The sequence below is a fragment of the Mercenaria mercenaria genome, unplaced genomic scaffold (assembly GCF_021730395.1).
Source record: "Mercenaria mercenaria strain notata unplaced genomic scaffold, MADL_Memer_1 contig_1085, whole genome shotgun sequence".
NCBI classification, from domain to species: domain Eukaryota; kingdom Metazoa; phylum Mollusca; class Bivalvia; order Venerida; family Veneridae; genus Mercenaria; species Mercenaria mercenaria.
The window spans coordinates 41,700-62,641 of record NW_026459057.1 but is presented as its reverse complement, the minus strand read 5'-3'; the positions used below and the strand labels follow the sequence as shown (position 1 = coordinate 62,641).

Genomic DNA, 20,942 nt, shown 5'->3' with positions numbered 1-20,942 from the left:
TTTTTAGTTTTTATTTCAACATAAAGTATCCTGACCCATTCCTGATTGCGTTTCGTCTGATTTCCTTTACCTTGGGTAAGATTTTAGACCCGACCGACTACAAGGAGCTAGGAAAATCGATTTAAGCATTTATATATTTTACACAATAATGACTTGTCCGCAAGAATCTTTAGTTCTATAAATATCATACATAACCAGTTGAATATAAATGATTTTAAAATACATCTACCCATTTTATTCTAAAAATGTATGCTTTGCACAATTCGAAAATGACCCCTGCTACTTGAAATATCTTTCGAAACCGAAAAAGGAAGTAATTTATTAGTCATCAACAGTTGTTTACATAAACTCGTTCTACAATCATCTGGACAGGTAAATATGTCTGCTAACCGAAATAAATGTGGTAAATCAGTTTCTAAAATGTTTTTATTAAAGCCACTATAAAGGTCCGGAATAAGATTTATATTATCCACAATACACGCCAAATGTGGTCAAATACAAATGTCGATAGTTTAAATAACTATTGCGCGTAAGTGTAATGGGTTAGATCATTTCAAATGTTGATATACTAATTTCAAACTATTAAGTGCGTTATTTACCTCAAAACTGATCTTCTCCACCAAGGTCATATACCTGTTAGTATGAAAGGATTTTTCTGTTTTGTTTTGTTTTGTTTTATTCATTTTTTTGTTTACGCTGCGCTGCGTAGTTATGACTGTTTCCAGTCTAACTAATCAATTGTAGGCCCAGCGGGATTTGAATTTTGAGACCCGTTGCCAGATACAGGTCGGCGCCTGGATCGATTCCAAAGAATTAGATTCATATGATATAATTAAAAGGGGGCCTTAATTCAAGGCCCGGGTGTTATTTTTGGAACATGTCTGGGTCTTGGCTGGAGTATTTATTGTTATTGTAATGTTTTTAAATGTTATACCCCCCTAAATTGTGTCTGAATTTCCGAAATAATAAATAGATTATGAAATATATATTTAAATTTATTAAATTTTGTCATCCAGGGTAAGAGCCGCGATTACCTTACTTACACTCCTGGAACGCCTGAGAAAAACTGCCACTGACCATGAACTACATCTATACTCTTAAGCTTTATTTTATTAATATTAAAACCTTAAAAACTTTCAAACTTAAAAAACACATCTAAAACATAGCCTTTATATACGGTACGTCCGATTGTTGACAGTACAAAGGTTATTTATAGATTACACGCCACGCCTACTGCATAAATGTGTCATATCGATAAATATGCTTATTTTATATTCTCGTAAACATTCAATGTACTTCACCGATACCGTTTTACTATATTTTGAAATTGCTGTCATTTTGTCATTTTTTAATGTTTTTTAGTTCTGTTTTTTTTTGCACTTTATAGCCCAAAGTCTAAATTTAATGTTTATTTCGGTATTACTTACTTTACATATTGCATGTAAAAGATATTTACGATCGCGCTGTATGAAGTTTTGCGTTTGTTTTTATCAAAATTCGACCGTTTCTATGTGATTTTGCTTATTTTAATGATATTATCTTCCTAAAAATGCTCTAGCAATATAGCTATATATGTTCTTTAGCGATTCTGCTAATTTGAAGGTAAACTATGTATTAATAAGTGTTTTATACGCGAATCCTGTGTACCCGTCGCCTAAATTACGCGTAAGAATTTTACTTAAAATTTACCTGTTTACCTGTTGTTTGTTTACCGTTGTGTGTCGACGTCTGTATGTTTCCGGATCATCATCACTACTGGATTTTCCTATGATGGCGTCTTTCTCGGACTGGGTCATGCTTATGCATGCCACCATAGGTCCCTATCACATATATACAGTGCTGACCATTACTTTAATTTATTTTAATAGCTTTATTTGATATTAGTTGCTTATGTTTTCATGATTTTATTACTGTTATTATAGAATTTGTATAAAAAAGTTAAAATTGAATAAAAGTTGGTTAAAAAGCTAGCTAAAATTTGATAAAATTTGATAAAATCAGAGTCGGCCTTTGCCGAAAGACGAAAACACAAAGACTCTTATTTCTGATTTTTATTTTGCCTAAAGTTTTTAATAAAATTAAGTTATAAAAATATGTTTAAAACTAATTTAGTAAAAACAGGTGACCATCCTTGCCGAAATGTAAAGTGTTTGCAAGGATGTGTCTCCTAGTTTTAAAATCATTGTCTAAAATTAGCCTAGTTATGGCTTAAAATTACGTATATGTTTAAAATCAGAACAATTTAAAAGATACTGGTTGCTAAAAGAGTATTTGGCCTTTTGATTATTATATAGAACAATAAAAAATAGCATATGTATATATACATTTTAACAAACTAAAAATAAAGTACTATAATATAAATTATAATGTTAAAACCTCTTTCGGGCTTATTTTTGATATGCTTCATATACAGTCGGCTCCTGTTACTATGTTGTTCTTGAATTTATTTCTAGCTGTTCATAGTTGTGACCCGACCCTAGCAACTTTAATAGATAGCGCCTTTCACCCTGAGGATATATCGCTTGTATTGACCGCACCAGTGCCGTTAAGCCTTACATGGTACCCCCAGACGGGGTGCATATACAAGCTCAGCCCCCCTGGTTATTGACGCCATCTCTTTTGAACGAAGTTTAGGATTTTAACATGTTTATACACGTTTCCCCTGAGATTATATTATCTCTATTGACCGCACCAGTGCCGTTAAGCCTTACATGTTACCCCCAGACGGGGTGCATATAGAGATTCAAACCCCCTGGTACTTTGTGATATTAAATTAAGGCCAAAGTTATAAAATCCATTGTTAGGTCGGGACCCTCCTATGTAATGTTTATGTTTTGTTTTTATTCTGTTCAAGTAACCTATTTTGGTGATGAAATGTATTAGGAGGCTGTAGACCTGCTGCTCGACTTCCTTTGGAGGGAAGAGGAGTGTTTTTCTGTCTATACAGACCAACCCGAGTTTCAGGAGTCCACATTCATGTTCCAATCTGTGTTCTGCATTTCGTGTACACTCTTTGTGTATGTCAAAGAATACGTGGTTGAATGTTTCGTATTCTGTACAGTGTGGGCATAGATGTTTATCTGAGTAGTTCTCCCAGCCCAGACCGTTCCGCCCCAGCCTTAATCTGGTAATGATCTTATCATGGCCGGTGTTTGTGCTATAAATTTGCATTTTACTGGGGATATGTTCTGAGAGGGCGCAGCGCATTGTGTCTTGTTGTAGCCATCTCTGTCTAAAAAACTCCCTTGATTTGGCCTTTATTATGCTATTAACCTCAGATACTGCTAATTTGATCTGTTTTGGGGCTCCATTTTCGGACCCTTGCTTGCTTTGCTAGTTGATCGACCCTTTCGTTTCCCATAATGCCTACATGACTCGGGACCCATATTAGGGAAACATGTATACCTATTTTACTGAGATGGCTGTTTTTATGAATAATGTCAACTATTATATCAGATCTTGATTGTGACCTGCCTGTATTTATTGATTGTAATACAGACAAACTATCTGTAAATATAGCTATGTTTCTGGGCATGTTTTCGGGTATCCATTTCAGTGCATGTTGGATGGCTGTTGCCTCACACGTGAATATGGAGACCCTAGGGTCTAATTTGAGAGCCGACGAGCAAATTTCTTTTTTCTGTGCATGATGTTCCTTTATATATATATAAAACGGCTAATCATGTTCATCTCACGCGGTCTACCTGTAGTTAGATATATATATAAATCAGTCTCAAATAAATATGTGAACAACCTTGTCACAGGTCATTAAAATGCAAACAAACGCTGTTCAGTTCACTGGTCGACGAAAATGTGAAAACCGTGTTGCTTCATTAAAATGTTTTAATAATAGTCTGAGCGTAAATAACTAGGTAATGGTCTAAATTAACATCTGTATTTAAAAAAAAGTACTTGGTTTTCTACTTCAGTTGTGGCTGTAAGCTATGTAGAAAAGTATTACGTAATGATTTGCTTATAAACTTCGCAACCATATCTTCACTTGTTAAAGAGAAATCAATTAAAAGATATTCGTAACTATGTCATCGTTCGTTTGGTTATAAATGATTCATTGAAATGGAACGTTTATTATTTTCTATAGGTTGAAATATGAAACGTGGAGGAAGCTATGCACTGATTAGTCTTATTTTGCTGATTGCTGTAACATTTGTTTTTGGTAAGTTGTTTGCCTTTAAACCTTTCTTTGAAAGACCAATTAATTATTAATGATTTTTAATACACCTGCACTTCGCTTATATAATTGGCTTGTATTGCATATGATTGTAGAATATCGTTAATCTTCACACTACACCACACACAATAGAGACAAACCATATTTTTTTTCAAAGATTGAAATACAGTGAAACACCGCTCGCTCGAGGTCGCAATGGGATGAACAAAATGCTCGAGTTATCCATGGTATCCATGAGCGGCCCAAACATTAACCAACATACGAAGAAAATTGAAGTTTGTTTTACCAATTGTCATCGAGACCATTTGCAGAGGAAACGGTGATGCGTAATAATAACACACTCGTGACATTTTCTAAAAACGTATTACAAACGTTATTTATGATAGATCGTAAATGGCACATGTGAAGAAACAGCTAAGACATTTTTTTATTTGAAATACTGTAATCGAATTCGCAATTTTCTTCTCCAAATTAAGATCTCATAATTATCGTCTCAATTTTATGAAAATACTATCTTATTTCCTTTATTTGCATGAAAACAACTGTTGATTAAAATATTTTAAACAGTCATTCTCTGTAATGACTTAACCAGCTATATAGGGGGTTTGGCAGGCATGACCTTCAATTTTCCTAAAAATTTGCATATTGTCATTATTTGATGTGTACTATATCAATCTACTTCTTTTTTAGTGATACGTGCTTCTGTTGCCATGGTAACCAACAGGTACATTCTATGCTAGGATTCCAGCATATTTTTGGCAATAAATCCCACTTTTTAACCCTTGTTTATTTTTAGGAACAAACAGAAAAAAATGAAAATGGGATTATTGTGTTAAAATACATTGTTTTAAAAGAAAAAATGACCAGTCTGTATATAAATTAAACAGTTGTGATTGTCATGCGTACACTCAGAATTGTGGGGTGGTCCTTGTATATGAAAAACATTGATTTTGCGTAATCTTTAACTAACTGCTGTTATTTCCTGCGGACACATTGGGAACAAAAAGCCTTGGTCTATGAAAGGAAAATACTTGTTGTTACAGAATATGAAATAAAAGTTCTGGGAATCTACTTCCAAAACGTTGTTACCATGGAAACAAAATGTGCATATTTTCAATTTTCAAAAAAATTAAATAACGTTTGTCAAGATCATAACTTTGACATGCATGGTGCAATCTTGTTTATATTTGGCATGAGTATTAACATCAGTGAGACAAAGTTTCATGCACAAATCCCAGGTTCCAATCCCAAAGGTCAGGGTCACAGTTGGAGGTCAAAGGTCATATCAGATCTTGTATGGCCCATAACTTTGGAATGTGTTGAGAAATCTTCTTTAAATTTGGCATGGATGTTTAACTCAATGAGACGGAGTGTCTAGTGCAAATCCCAGGTTCCTATCTTAAAGGTCAAGGTCACAGTTAGGGGTCAAAGGTCGTTTTAGAGCTTGTCCAGGCCACAACTTTGATAAGTAAGTAGCGATCTTTTTTATCTTTGGCAAAAATGTTCATCTCTGTAAGACACAGTTTTGTGTGCAAACCCTATCTCTAAGGTCAAGGTCATACTTGGGGGGTCAATGGTTATTTTAGAGCATCTCCAGGCTTTTACTTTGCTATGCATAAAGCAATCTTTCTTTTATTTGGCATAAATGAGTGTAGACCTTGAGCCGACATGGCTTACTTATGAGTTCTGGATGAGGTGACCATTTGACCAAGGTTTAATGAAAACTCTTCAAGGGTTAATGAGATTCAGAGCTCAAACCTTTGACCTTGAGTTGTAACCTTGACCTTGAGCAGACATGGCTGACCAGTGAGTTTTGCACATTGTCTTCATGAGGTGATTATTTGATCCAAGTTTCATGAAATCCCTTCTCAGGGTTTAGGAGATACAGAGCGGACACAAAATGGAAGGCTCAAACCACTGACCTAGAGTTGTGACCTTGACCCTGAGCAGACATGGCTGACCCATAAGTTGTGCATATTATCTTGATGAGGTGATTGTTTGACTAAAGTTTCATGAAAATCCTTCAAGGGGTTAAGGAGATATAGAGCAGACATAAAGTGTTACGGACGGAAGGACATATTGACAGACACCATCCGTATAACAACAACTGTGGTGGTTGATGAATAATTACAGAAGACATTTTAACTTTGATATCACACGCCAAATATCAAGGCTCTAGTTATTATTGATTCAGAGAGTATTTTCATGCTGTTGCATTAACACTACAACAATTTAACGTAATTTGTAAATTTACTATAAAGAAGTGCGTCCCTATATTCTTGTTGACCTGAACCCATAATAGAAGAAATAGTATATTATGTTTCAGTATACAAGAGGGCCATAATGGCCCTATATCGCTCAACTGTCATCATTGCACATAAGGACAAGAAGGTAAAAAGATCATTATCAAGTTTAATCAAAAGAATCATGAGAAGATATACATGTAGTTGAAATTTTCTTAAAGGTACAGATATGTCAAAATACATCTATAAATTGGAGGTACCATCCATGTTGTACCATAGGAAAGTGGTCTCGGTTTTTCCCTATGGCCAATAATTAAAAGTTACTAAATAAGCTATTTATAGTAACATAAAAGGGAAGTAATTAAAAAAAAATATTGTAAGTGAACAAAAGAAGAATCTGCCAAATACAAGAGCTGATTGATGACAGCGCGCTCGACTTTTCGAAGAATTGATTGAATAATGGGGTCAATATTAACATAGATATTCAGACAAAAGAAAAAAATAGATTAGACAATGTTCCAGTATTTATGGATTTCGATAGGTGTACTCTTGCCTACAGATGGAAATCGTAATGATAAACAAGTGTTCAAAGTTTAAAAGCTATATGTCATATAGTTTTGACAAAACATGAGCTTGTATGAAAACAGAACAGATTTCTAAGTCCAAAAAGGGCCGTGATTCAGCCAAGATAGATGATAGAGTTATGTACTCTTTCCTACAGATAGAGACTATTATACTGAATAAGTGATAAAAGTTTCAAAGCCAAATGTCAAACGCTTTACATAAAATATGAACTGGTACGAAAAACTAAACCAAGACTTCTAAGTAGAAAGGGGCCATAATTCAGCCAAACTCCTTGATGGAGTTATGTACATTTGCCTATAACTGGTTATGGTGATGGTAAATAAGTGCTGAAAGTTTCAAAGCTTTATCTCAAAAGACTTTGCCAAAATATGAACCGGTACAAAAAGCTTAACCAAGATTTCTAAGTCAAAAAGGACCATAATTAAACCAAAATTCTTGATGGAGTTATGTGCTCTTGCCTATAACTGGAAATGGTGATGGTAAACAAGTGTTGAAAGTTTCAAAGCTTTATCTCAAAAGACTTTGTCAAAATATGAACTGGTACAAAAAACTTAACCAAGATTTCAAAGTCAAAAAGGGTCATAATTCAGCCAAAATCCTTGATGGAGTTATGTACATTTGCCTATAACTAGACACGGTGATGCTAAACAAGTGTTAAAAGTTTCAAAGCTTTATCTCAAAAGACTTTGCCAAAATAAGAACTGGTACTAAAAACTTAACCATGATTTCTAAGTCAAACGGGGCCATCATTCAGCCAAAATCCTTGATAGAGTTATGTGCTCTTGCCTACAACAGGCTATGGTGATGGTAAACAAGTGTTGAAAGTTTCCAAGCTTTATCTCAAAAGAATTTGTCAAGAAGTGGACTGGTACGAAAAACTTAACCAAGGTGTGATGCCGACGCCAATGCAGTGGTGAGTAGGATAGCTCTTCTTATTCTTCGAATAGTCGAGCTACAAAAAAAACAAGAGCAATGCAATGCAACGCAAATGCAGAGCAATATACACACAAAACAAAGTCATATAACCTTTGACCCCTAAGTGTAACCTTGACCTTGAAGTGAGCCATCTGAAACATGCGCTCTGCACATCGTTTCCATGAGGTGAACATTTGTTTAGGTTTCTTTGAAATCCTTCAAATGGTTCAAGAGTTACAGAGCGGAAATGAAATTGCTAACCAACAGACAGACAGACATTCAGACCAGACACCGAGGCGGTAACGTAATACGTCTCTTAGGGCGTATAAAAAAGAATTGAAATATTATGGTGTAACAAGCTGTGTGCAAATTTGGTTAAAATCAAATCATAAATGAAGCTGCTACTGTGCAGACAAAGTCAAAATAGCTAATTTTGGCCCTTGCAGGGGTCATAACTCTGGAACCCAAAATGTGATCTGGCCAGTTCAAGAAAGGAACCAAGATCTTAATATGGTGACACAAGTTTTTATGCAAGTTTGATTAAATTCAAATCATAAATGAAGCTGCTATTGTGCAGACAAGGTCAACATAGCTGATTCTGGCCCTATCAGGGGCCATAACTCTGGAACCCATACTGGAATCTGGCCAGTTCAATAAAAGAATCAAGATCTTGCCATGATAAAAGTTGTGTGCAAGTTTGGTTAAAATCAAATCATAAATGAAGCTGCTATTGCGCAGACAAGGTCAAGATAGCTAATTTTGGCCCTTTCAAGGGCCATAACCCTGGAACCCATAAAAAGATCTGGTCAGTTCCATAAAGGAACCAAGATCTTATGGTGATACAAGTTGTGTGCAAGTTTTGGTTAAAACAAACTCATAAATGAAACCACTATCGTTCAGACAAGAAATTGTGGACGGACGAAGGGCAATCACAAAAGCTCACCCTGTCACTACGTGACAGGTGAGCTAATAAAACTAAACTGTTATATGCAGTGTTATTCGCCTAGGCCCTTGTAAAATTATTCTGCTTGAGTATAACCCCTTCATAATGTTTCTATGTTAATGCTGATGTCACTTCAATGGTGCACCATGTATTTATCAAGAACCAGCGCTTCAAATTTGATAAAATATTTTACTTAGAAAACATGTTTTTAAACAAAATATCACAAAACACAACTTTCTTGATTAATTTACACATACCCTCAGCTAGTTATTTGCTGTACGCTTTCTCTTTCATTTGCGCCTTAATGGAACTATTCTGCAAGATGTATTAATAATATATGTCATTTGTTATACGAATCAGATAGAAATATCCATCCCGAGGGCACCTGCACATTGGGCGGCAACTCTACAATCCTCGATACCATGCACCCATGCTCAGGTGGCCGAGGGAGGGATATTTCTATCTGAATTTTAAACACGACTGAAGGTTTTTCTTGTCTTATACATAAAAGTTTTATATTCTGGCAGACTAGTTTCCATGCACACAGTATTTTACAAATAAAAAAAATAGATAAAGCAAATAGAAATACTTTCTTTGTAGCACTCTTTCTTAGAGTTTGTAAAGTGCGAGAAATAGATGTCTGTAAGCAGAAGTGATGTCATGACCTTTCAGTGATGCACAATAATAAAGTTCCATTTTAGCTTTATCATTTGTAGTGTAACGTTGTGTTATCACCATAAAGTAACATCTTTTGAATCAAGAAATATACTACAAGGAACGTAGAGAAACTATCAATATATCTGACTATTTCGAATTTTAAATAAACAATATATGTGCATGAATCTCTAGTTGTCATTAACAGCACGAAATTCATCTGGCAATGGGAATATCAGATGGGTTTTGCCAACATTGGAAACGCCAGTTCAATTTGCAAGCATATTATTTCTGGTACTGACAAAGAATGTGACGACCTAACATTTGGTGCCATACATGTGCAAAATAAACAGTTTCGTCATGTTTGATATAACTTTTACATACCCGATATATTAGAATAGCAATAATTTCTAGCAAGACATGTTTAAACACTATACAATCTGACTGTTAAACGTAATATGAAATAACTGCTCTTGCTTGACCTAAAACTCCCATTGTGAAAAAACAAAGTAAAAAGCGGTTTTGCTATAAATTATTTCTTAAGTCTTCTGCTAACTTTAAATTGTCAGCCATGGAAGTAGTCATATTTTGTCTTTAGTGGCTGCTGTCAATTTAGACTTGAAAGAACTTTTTGACCGGATAGCTTTCTTTCCATCTTCTTCAACATCCGAGTCATAATCTTCAACATCTGTTGTCTTTTCGAGTTGATGAAAACGAGAGAAGTAGGAGCTGATCTGTTGACCTGACAAGAATTTATGTCTGGTAAACTTTTCCGACAGTCTCATTTCCTCCATTGCCACAAAGGGTTCGACTTTGTTCATGCCACTTTATCTGTGTTAAAATTCTTTCTCGAAGTTTTTTTGTTCGAAATTGAAGCTGATTCTACATTTTGTTTCTAAAATTACTCATTCTTACACAAGTGTAGTAATACAGTACTTTCAGCTATACTCTCATTATTGTTGGGCAAAGGCAGCATTTCCTTTGAGTGGAACATGTTGAATGAAGTATCGGCATATACATGCTTAGCCTTTTTATGTTCAAGTCATTTTGCTGAGTGTGAACAGCTTTTATTGTTGAAAAAGTCCTTGTGTAGTTGTCCTACAGACACTAGAATACAATGGTTGATAACTCCGCTACTGCTCCTGAAAATCAAATAAAATTACATATAATTTATAAATTTATAAAAGGGAAACAATAGGTTTCCTAATTCCATTACATATACCACTTGAAGTTAATTTATAACAGGGCAGGGCCTCTTTTTACCCTACAGGCATAATTTGAACATTCTTTGTAAAGTACCACTAGGCAATGCAACATACCAAAATTCAAAAGTCTAGGCCTTGCAGTTTCAGACATTTTTTTTCCTATTTAAGTCGATGTTAAACTTAGGACCCCCGGTATGGGGCCTCTTTTCACCCCAGGGACATAATTTGAACAGCCTTGGTAGAGATCTACAAGGCAATGCTACATTCCAAACATTAAAGGCCTAGGTCTTGAGGTTTCAGACAAAGATTTTTTAAGTTGTTTCCTACAAGTCTATGTAACACTTGGTACCCCCGGGACAGGGCCTCTTTTCACCCCAGGGGCATAACTTGAATTTTTTTTTATAGAGGACCATTAGATGATGCCACATGCCAAATATTGAGGCCCTATGCTTTGTGGTTTTTGCCAAGAAGATTTTCAAAGTGTTCCCAATATAAGTCTATGTAAGCCATTTGACTCTCTCCCCAGGGTCTGGCCATATTTGACCCAAGGGGAATAATTTGAACAATCTTGTACAGGACCACTAGATGATGCTACATATCAAACATAAAAGCCCTATGACCTGTAGTTTTTGACAAGAAGATTTTTCAAATTTTTCCTTTTTGTTGGAATGGCAAGTTCTATATGGAATTCAATTCTTTGAACAATTTTCAAAGACCATCCAAGTAACATCCCTATGAAGTTTCATCAAAATTAGGAGGAGATGTTGTTTAAAGGAAAGTGTGGACGGAAGGGTAGAAGGATGCCGGATCGTGAGCGATCACAATAATCATCCTGAGCTTTTGGCTTGGATGAGCTAACAAGAACTGGTAAAAGGCAGCACTTTCAACTGTTTGAAATCCTTCCACACAATATCTGCTTACATACAAAAGCTTTACAAATTTGTGTAAGTTTAAAAATGGGCAAACTTTGGTAAACTGTAAGCCAGAGATGTGAAACCAAGTTCTGAATGGTCAATTCAAGGTGGCAAAGACTTATAAATAGACTTATGCGTTGACAAAATGTCAGCTTGAATTATAAAACCTGCTCTGTGAAATCATCCTACGATAGCATTATTGTAACAATGATCCTGAAAGCAGTCAAACAGTTTCTCAGAAACCTGGTAACATATAATTTTGCAGTTAAAACTGAACACTGAAAGGGGCATAATTAAGGGGTATGTGGCTGTGATGACAGAATACTAATTTAAAGGTACAATATGCAAAGTGATAATGATATTAAGGACAAAATTGAAACCAAGAAACTGTTGTTACACATGAGCATATATTCTATATAAATTTACCTTAATATATTGTAGTCTGTCATATGCAGAATCTCTATCAAAATTCTCCTACCGTTTGGGGAAATGCCTGAAAAAAAATGTTTTAAAATGTCATTGATGTATGTCATGTGTTTTGTTTAAGTAATATCACCACATCTAGGACACAGATTTCTGCACATCAAGTCATATAACACAGTAACACAGGAAATCAGTATTGACTAATACCAATAGATGTGCGAGTAACTAAAAGCATACTACGAATGTATGTACACAGTGAAATACCGGTACTTCATCTTTTAAATGATTATGATAATGAAAATACTGTAGTAAACTTTCAGTAACTTTAACTAGAGCTGCTTTTGAAAAAATGCATGTCTTCCACAATCATGCCTAATCATCTGAATAGTATTATATAAGTCAAACATGTGCCAAGACCTCAACTCTGCCTCATGACTGTGTACAAATGTGCCAATTTACATCTAATTCCCTCCTGTATGAAAAAGAAATGCTCCGGACAAAGTCATTCTTGTATGTGACCTTTGGCCTCTAAGTGTGACCTTGACCTAGGGACCTGGTTCTTGCGCATGACACTATGTTTCATGATGGTGAACAATTGTGTCAAGTTACATTCAAATCCCTCAACGCACGAAGAAGAGATGATACAAAGTCTGTAAATTAATCCTAGGACCTGGTTTTTGTACATGTCACTCCGTCTCATGATGGCGAATAACTGTCCCAAGTTACATCAAAATCCCTCTATACATAAAGAAGTTATGTCCGGCCAGCATTCCCATAATACATCCTGTTTTTTTTAAATGGGTGTATAGAATTTTGACAAACTAGAAATGTGTCCATGGGACACAGATGCCCCCACTACATCCCATTAAAATGACAATTTTTTCCCAGGTCAGGGGCCAGAACTCCTACAATACTGAATGAATCCGGATGCGAAAGCCCAGGTGCAGAACTGCACATGCTGACCAACATTCCTGTAAACTTTGGTGACTCTAGGTCAAATACTTTTGGAGCTACGCACGACACAACATTAAAATGATCCATTTTTAACTAAGTCCGGGGACATAACTCCTACATGACTGGATGAATCCGGACGCGAAACCCCAGGTGCACAACTGCATATGCTGACCAACATTCCTTGTAAACTTTGGTGACTCTAGGTCAAATACTTTTGGAGCTATGCGCGACACAACATTAAAATGACCAATTTTTACAAAGTCAGGGGCCATAACTTCTACATGACTGAATGAATCCGGACGCGAAACCCCAGGTGCACAACTACACATGCTGACCAACATTCCTGTAAAGTTTTGTGACTCTACGTCAAATAGTTTCACAGCTACGCGTGACACAACATTTTCGGAAGGACGGACGGACAAGAGCAAATTTATATGCCCCACCCCCCACCCACACCCCGCGAAGTGGGGGCATAAAAATTGCAATGCTCCCATTGCTTTGTACACTTAGCTTACTGTGTTGTTTACAGGGAATCTTACATACAATTTTATTTTTAAGACAGGACATTGAATATTATACACTGTTTTCAAATATTAAAATATCCTGTTACAGTACTTCAATGACAATGGGGCTAAAATTTCAATTTCTTTTTTTTTTAATTGAATGGATGCAAAATCAGTCTAAAGAAAGTAGGGAAATCTTCCTTTATAACAGACTTAGAAGTGTCTAAGGGCACACATCCTTACCTCTAGTATGTGATTCTAGAGGTAGGGATCCTGTAACCCTAAAAATTCCTTTTAAGGATTGTCTAGGGGCATGGACCTTCTCTTTCCAGATGTTGTGTGTTATTTACATCATTCTTTAATCTTCTTGCAAACTAACAAATCAAATATGATTTAACCAATATTCACCTATTAAAACATGAATCTAAATTGTTCATGGATTGATAGTTATTTCCTTTTGAAACATAAATAACTGTCAAGACACAACATAAATATTGCAAATCCAACTGGCACAAAATACGTAAGACACAATGATATCAAATTATGTTGTGACAGATCATTTAATCTTAGTTATGTTTTCCGCATATCTGGTGCTGGAAATATTTGAGGAACAAATAACCAACAAAAAACTTTAAAATAAATAAAAAACATATGGTCACACACAAAAAATGAAAATGTGTAATGTGTGTATACTGTATATGTCAAAATCAAGGACATAACTTTAGCATCCTGCAAAACAGGCCTGATTTGTAAAATATAAGAATCCAGGAACATATTTTTCATCTTAAAAATCATAGTCAAACTAATTTGACGCAATCCTAGGAAGTATCGAGATAATTGTTTCATATGGGCAATACCTCCACTTGTGTCAAACACTTTAAGACCCAAATAGTGGAGAAAATTCCGCTGAAATTTTCATCACAGCTGACATGCTACAAGCTATATGTTTAAATGCAAATACGTCACAAGCTCGCCGAAGATTCAAACAAAACTTACTTACAGGAGATTAAATTCCTGAGAACTAATTTATATTGCTTTAAGTAAAATTTATCAAATGATTTCCAAAATTACGAATTATTCGGTGATTTAAACCAATGCAATGAATGTAGGTATGTACTGTACATGATTATTGTTTACCATATCAGTCATCTACACAGCATAACGCGCAAGCGATAAAACCAATAACATTACACGACTGTGTATTGTGATATATCTGCCATTATTTTGGTCTTTCAGAGTATTGACAGTTACACAGCTAAAATAATCCAGCTTCAGCTGTTAATGTTATGGATCTCTAATGGATGTGACTATTAGAATATAAAAATGGCATCAGTTAAGTTATGGTAGCCAGAACTAACGTTTTGACTTCCCCGTCACAACTTTATATACCAATCTGATTGTCAAATTATTTTGACTACATGTAATACAAAGCTTGACATACTGTTGTTAGGTATTTCTGGTATTTCCTATGAACAAATCATAGAGTCTGAATAAAAAACTAAAGTAGATACATGAAAATTGTCATATCATAAACACTGATAAAACATGTTAATTGTTATGCCAGTAATCAAAACTTATTACGAGTACCTTACCTGTGCCTGTGGAAAATATAACTTCGATTGCTGAAATAACTGTCAACAAATTTTCTCCAGAGATTGCCCAGAGATTTGTCGCTCATATTTTTCCGTAGTCCCTGAATGTGTATCCAGAATAGCACACGTTATGGTACGGAGTGTGTTTAACTTTCAATTCACGTAAATGATCCGGATGATGATTACCAAAAATAACAGGTTTCGAGTATGAATTACGATGAATGCAACCTGAATCTGATAAATATACACAAAGTTCGTCTTCTGCAATCATTTATTATGATTCCTAACGATAAACCATTTATATAGCACGACAATGACACTGAAAACTCGTGGCAAAGATAGCTCTCCGCCATAATTTTTTTTAATGTTGCCTATATCTCCTCTGTGAAGATCATCAAAGGGGGATAAATCATGTAGGAGAAAAGGGAAATAAGCTTTATATTAAAATCGCGTTTATGGGGAAACTAGATAGATTCCCAAATATGTTATTGATGTTTATGTAAGTTCAATTTTCTGCCAATTTAGCCCAATATATCAATTTATGCAAACCAGATGCATATTCAAATACCATTTACCAAAAGTAAGCACCTTTTATACACTTTTTTGTTACATTTAAGGGCCTTAATGATGTATTATAAATCGTTTCGGCTTGTATCGTGAATGTTGAGTGAATGCTGAACATGAGTTAAACTATTTTGATGCATATCAATATAAAAAATATAGATGTTAAATGATATTATGGATAAAAATCAAATTACTGTACCAAGCGTCCGAGTATGGCAGGATTTTGTGACTTTTCTTAAAAATACAGTTCGTTTCTATGGCAACCAGTTATCAAATTGAGGTTATAAATGTTTTTTTATTTATTACATTTATCCTATCATTGTATGGCAGGAGTTTGAAGAAAATGCTTGACAATGCGTGGCACAATTTTCTCAGTGGTTACAGAGAATGACTGTTAATATCTCATAATTATCTTCTCGATCCCGCAGAAAAAAAGTAATGATTAATAACAATTTTGATCAATACAATTTTTCTTCCACCTTTCATCAATAATCAGTCTCATTATCAGATCAAATATACCGGCAAACAAACATTTAAGATAGTCGGGGAATAGACCATGCAGTTCTCACGACGTGTGAAAATTTTTAATTAACATTAATACATTCTGACCGCCGAAGGTGTGAAAACATTTGACCCCTATGCTCGAGTTTGCCATAAGCAACAAAGAGTATATTAATACACAGGGACCAGGTGTCATGCTCGGGCGATCGAGTTATCGATGCTTGACCCAGCCATGATAATTTCACATAGAAAATAGAAGGAAATCGGCCGGGACACATAAATTGCTCGAGCGAGCCGGGATGCTCGAGTCATTGATGCTCGAGCGAGCGGTGCTTCACTGTACATTAAATAAAGTCTAGAAATTGATTTCTAGGCCTTTTAAAATAAATAAAAACAAATGATTCTACAAATTTTCAATTTATAACAGCTTTGTTTATATCAAAAACAGAAGTTTTTAGATTTAATTTAATGTTATGCTCCGCAAAGAATTACAACTGTTGCCTTATGCCAGTACTTACAAACAGAGTTATCTATTTGTTTACTTCCCTTGCAATTACACAATAGGGTGGAAAATAAAGACAGCTTGAGACACAATATCGTACCATGGAATGTATTTTTACATATCGAGTAGGAATAAGCAATATTATAATATTAACATGCAGTTCTGTCTTCTATAAAGATAATCTATAAATTTGTGAAAAACTTCATTTTGTTTAATCATATGGTAAGAAATAAGTTACTGTTCTGCGTAGTATTCAACAGCAATTCTGTACCAAACACTTTCCAAAATCCATTTTTATATCAATAAATCAAACCAAATGCAAATGAAGATAATTTGGAAGCATAGAAATCAACAAAACTAAACTAATAGCAGACTAAGTTTGATTAAGCCATGAGACGAGATGGAATGTGCAACACCCATCACGCCCCCGCACCCACCCCTCTATTATCCCTTAACAATAACTGATCTCCGTGATCCATTATAATAACACGTACCTAGGTCTGGTGGCTTTAGAATGAGGGCGTCAGTATTCAGTGTTGCTTTATGATTATGGATCTATGCTTAAGCTGATGCTATGGGGCATAGGGAGGGTTGCACTTTCCATATCCTGTCACAAACAGACTCAATCATGCCGAGTCTTCTATCTAAAGCTGTGTAGTGTTCTAGGCTATTACACGGTCTTACTTTTAGATTTATTTACCAACTAATACATGTATATATTTAAGTTAAAAACGCGAAGGCGTGTATTTATTTAAAGTACAGGTTATTTATAATAGCTTTGTATGAAAACGAAAGTTTTGGCATGATCTGAAAAAGAAAAAATCTTGAATCGAAAAATCGTACAGTCACACTTGAGTCATTTGCATGTAACACACATTGTACAATATATAAACATATAGCATACCTGGAAAATCCCTTTATGTATCATCTCGTACAAACCGTATTTAAAAAATTATGAAATTATATACATTTAAGTACCATACAGTATGCAGACATACAATCAAAGTCTGATTCATTAGATGATGATTTATGGATGCATTCAAGTTAAATACAATTAAAAAATGCAATTTCATTTGAAGTTGTCAAATAAATATGAATGCCATATTTTGTAATAAATATTTTGAGACCGAAAACACATTTAAAACACTATTTTATATTTCGTTGAAATACTGTATCAATATTAAGAGGAACTAAAGCATTATATAAAGGTTTTCACTTTGTTTGTTTTATTTTGCTTTCAGTTTTTATGGGTTTACGTTACACTCGTTTTCCTATCATAGTTATAAAGATGCTTTTTCAAACAAACGTATGCATGACGCTGCTATAGAAATTAGTGCACCAATTAAAGTCGCTTTCCTTCTATTCCAGAAGTATCCCCGACTGTTACGATACACAGTGTTGGTAGTCTGCGAGATACCGGGTCTGTCCGATGTGGTTCTAGGGTCACGTTTATCTGTTCGATCCCGACATATAAATACACAATAACCTGGTTAATTGACTCTGATAAAGTAGCAGAGTGTATAACAACCAACTGTGTTCAGTACCCGCCATACAAACTCCAAAATATTGAATTTTCCCACAACACAAGCAATGGAGTATTCAACATGACTATTAATCCTGTAACATTTAAAGCCGATGGACGTGTAATAAAATGTAAAGATGGTTCGGATACTGTACATGTTTCACTGGCAGTGAAAGGTATTTTTTTTTTTTAATTTCACATTGGTATTTACTGGGAATTCTTTAAGGACGGATTACTTTATTTTCTAAGAGTAAACGAACTTACTTGCAACATTATATATCTCAGTTTCTAAACACTTCTTTTTAGTGGTTGCAAAGGCCTGTTAAAAGGCTTTTACATGTATGCTGTGAAATATCTGAAAGCTTTTTGTATAAATACAAATAACATTGTTATTTTAGTTTTTCCTAATCAAAGCACAACAACAATTTCCGAATCAAAAGATGCCAGTCACGATATGATCAACATAACGGCGATGTCCGGATGCGTATTTCCAAGGTCAGCAATAACTTTGCAATGGTATTATAACAAGGTAAGAATATACTCTCCAATTACTGAATATATACATACAGGGTTTGTGTAAACATAGTAGCTTTTTCAAATATAATCCAGTATTTATTTATAAACGAAACTGATTTTCCTCATCCTGTTAATTCAAGTGTAAATATTTCTATCTGAAACTACGTTTCCATATTATATTAACAAAACAAGTAAGGAACATGCCTCAATGTCAAAATGGTAATATACTTTATATACAACCGCATGGCGGTCTTGAAGGTATACCTGAACTTAGACTCAGTATTTTTATATTTTCGAGTCAAACAGAGTATACCTGTGATTAGTTTCTGTTGTTGCGGTCTATATTTCGTAAGGATATCCTTATAGAGTTTATATTTGGTCATCATATTTATTCTCATAAATAAATAAATTGTCGTTCTCATAATAAGTCATTTGGTTGAAGTATCACAAAGAATTTGGACTATTGTTCTTAATTTTGTCTAGCTGTTTTATTTGTTGTATAGTTGAAGTCTACTGAACGTCATTTTATTGTGTGTTTGGTTATTTGGTCATGTCCAATTTTACGTGTTAGACGACATTTTGTTTTTCAAAGATCTCCAAAGATCTTCAGAAGTTTTTTTTTATTCGCTGTTTTTGAATAAAGATATAAACACACCACAAAGAGTGTCCGAAACCAAGTGCTCTGAAGTAGGGTCATCCGAGCCGAAAACACGCAAAGAATGGATCGTTATCTAACTACTGAAAGTATATAAAATTACAGTGTACTCAGGTATTCCGAATTACTTAATTTCATAAATAATAAAATTTGACTTATGCTTCAAAATGTACAATATCGTGTACACATATTCATGAATAAATCATTAAATTACCAATAAAAAGATAAATTCTGAATTATGAGATATCTCTTACTTTGCATAATATTTGAATCATTTCTACCTGTAGTGATACTAAGTAAGTGAAGTGAAATGGCCTTCAGGTTGCTATAAGAACTTTATATTCGTTCAGATAAAACAACATGATCAGTTTAAATTAAAAAATAAAACCATAACGAACCCTGTATATATTTGTTGTTACAATTTTAATATTGAAACAAACCGCCGTTCAGTGTAACGCACATAACATGCAAAATGGTTTAGACTAACTATTGACATAAACTCAAGATAGTTTCAAATTAATGGAAGAGCATTAGCAAATATTTAAGTGTTGTGCAAGAGAAACGATGCACATATGTTATAAATAAACAAGTGTGTCCATCAACAGGCTCAATCAAACCGAGCCTGCAACATTTTCGTTTTTGTCGTGTTGAGCGACCAGTGAAGTTTCCACTTTTCTCTATTTTATTATCACAGCAGCGTTGTTTGTGTCGTGTGGCGGCCGTAAAAAGTCTCCCCGTACATTCAATCAGGGCTGTTATATTTCGATCTTCTCAGATCGTTCAGAACGACTTTTATGTTGTGTTATTGGTACTGTTTAGTTTCTCAACATGACCATTTCGGCCTGGGTGGTTCCAATACTCCCGCTTTCATAGCCTTGGGTATTGTTTAATTACCCCTTCGATATGGTGCCTGCTTTTTAATTTTGTCTTTTGACAGTTCCTGTGATACGCATGCTCCATAACCTCAGATCCCCTTCCTAAATTCCAGTTAGTTTAGTTCTGCCCATTGTTTTCTCGTTTGGGGCAAACCCTTTACTTTATCTGGGGACCAAACGCCGCTCTTCATGGAATTACACGCCTCAACACGTGTATCATTGAAGGTTCCATGTTCACCGCCGTTTGAATACATCTGCGGATGTCTCTAAATTGCTTTTTGTACTTTTAGAATGTGTAAATGTTGAGTACTGCTCAACCCGGGGCTAGAGGGCGTGGACGGTAGCATGCATTTCCACTACCGTCCACGAACAGGCTCAATCAAACCGAGCCTGCAACATTTTTGTTTTTGTCGTGTTGAGCGATCTGTGAAATTCCCACTTTTCTCTATTTGATACAGAATAGATCAGACAAAAAGGAAGTGATTCGGAATACCCCAATACTTAATAATAAACAACATTTTAATAACAAATATTTACAAATCTATATATCTATAGTGTGATAGGTATATAATGTACCTCATGCCCATGTATTATTTATCTGTGTATATCACCTGGCAATAAAGTAAAGCTCTTGATTTTCTCGGCAAAAATTATCACCTCGAGCTAATCAGCGACATACCAACATTT

The 20,942-nt window shown here is 34.9% G+C and overlaps 1 protein-coding gene and 1 long non-coding RNA gene across 2 annotated transcripts in view; one reads left to right on the top strand and one right to left on the bottom strand.

Moving 5' to 3' along the window:
• Window positions 1–225: 225 nt before the first annotated feature.
• Window positions 226–20,942, top strand: part of LOC128551432 (uncharacterized) — a 28,172-nt gene continuing 7,455 nt past the window's right edge. The window contains exons 1-4 of the mRNA XM_053532286.1: window positions 226–372; window positions 4,100–4,174; window positions 18,056–18,385; window positions 18,608–18,738. Coding sequence (XP_053388261.1) covers window positions 4,108–4,174; window positions 18,056–18,385; window positions 18,608–18,738 — 528 coding nt within the window. The 5' untranslated portion in view covers window positions 226–372; window positions 4,100–4,107. The remainder of the gene's footprint in view (window positions 373–4,099; window positions 4,175–18,055; window positions 18,386–18,607; window positions 18,739–20,942) is intronic.
• Window positions 9,045–15,700, bottom strand: LOC123562679 (uncharacterized). Its single transcript, XR_008368785.1, has 3 exons — window positions 15,121–15,700; window positions 12,075–12,141; window positions 9,045–10,671 (listed from the first exon to the last, which is right to left on the bottom strand). It is a non-coding gene; the product is annotated as an uncharacterized LOC123562679 (long non-coding RNA).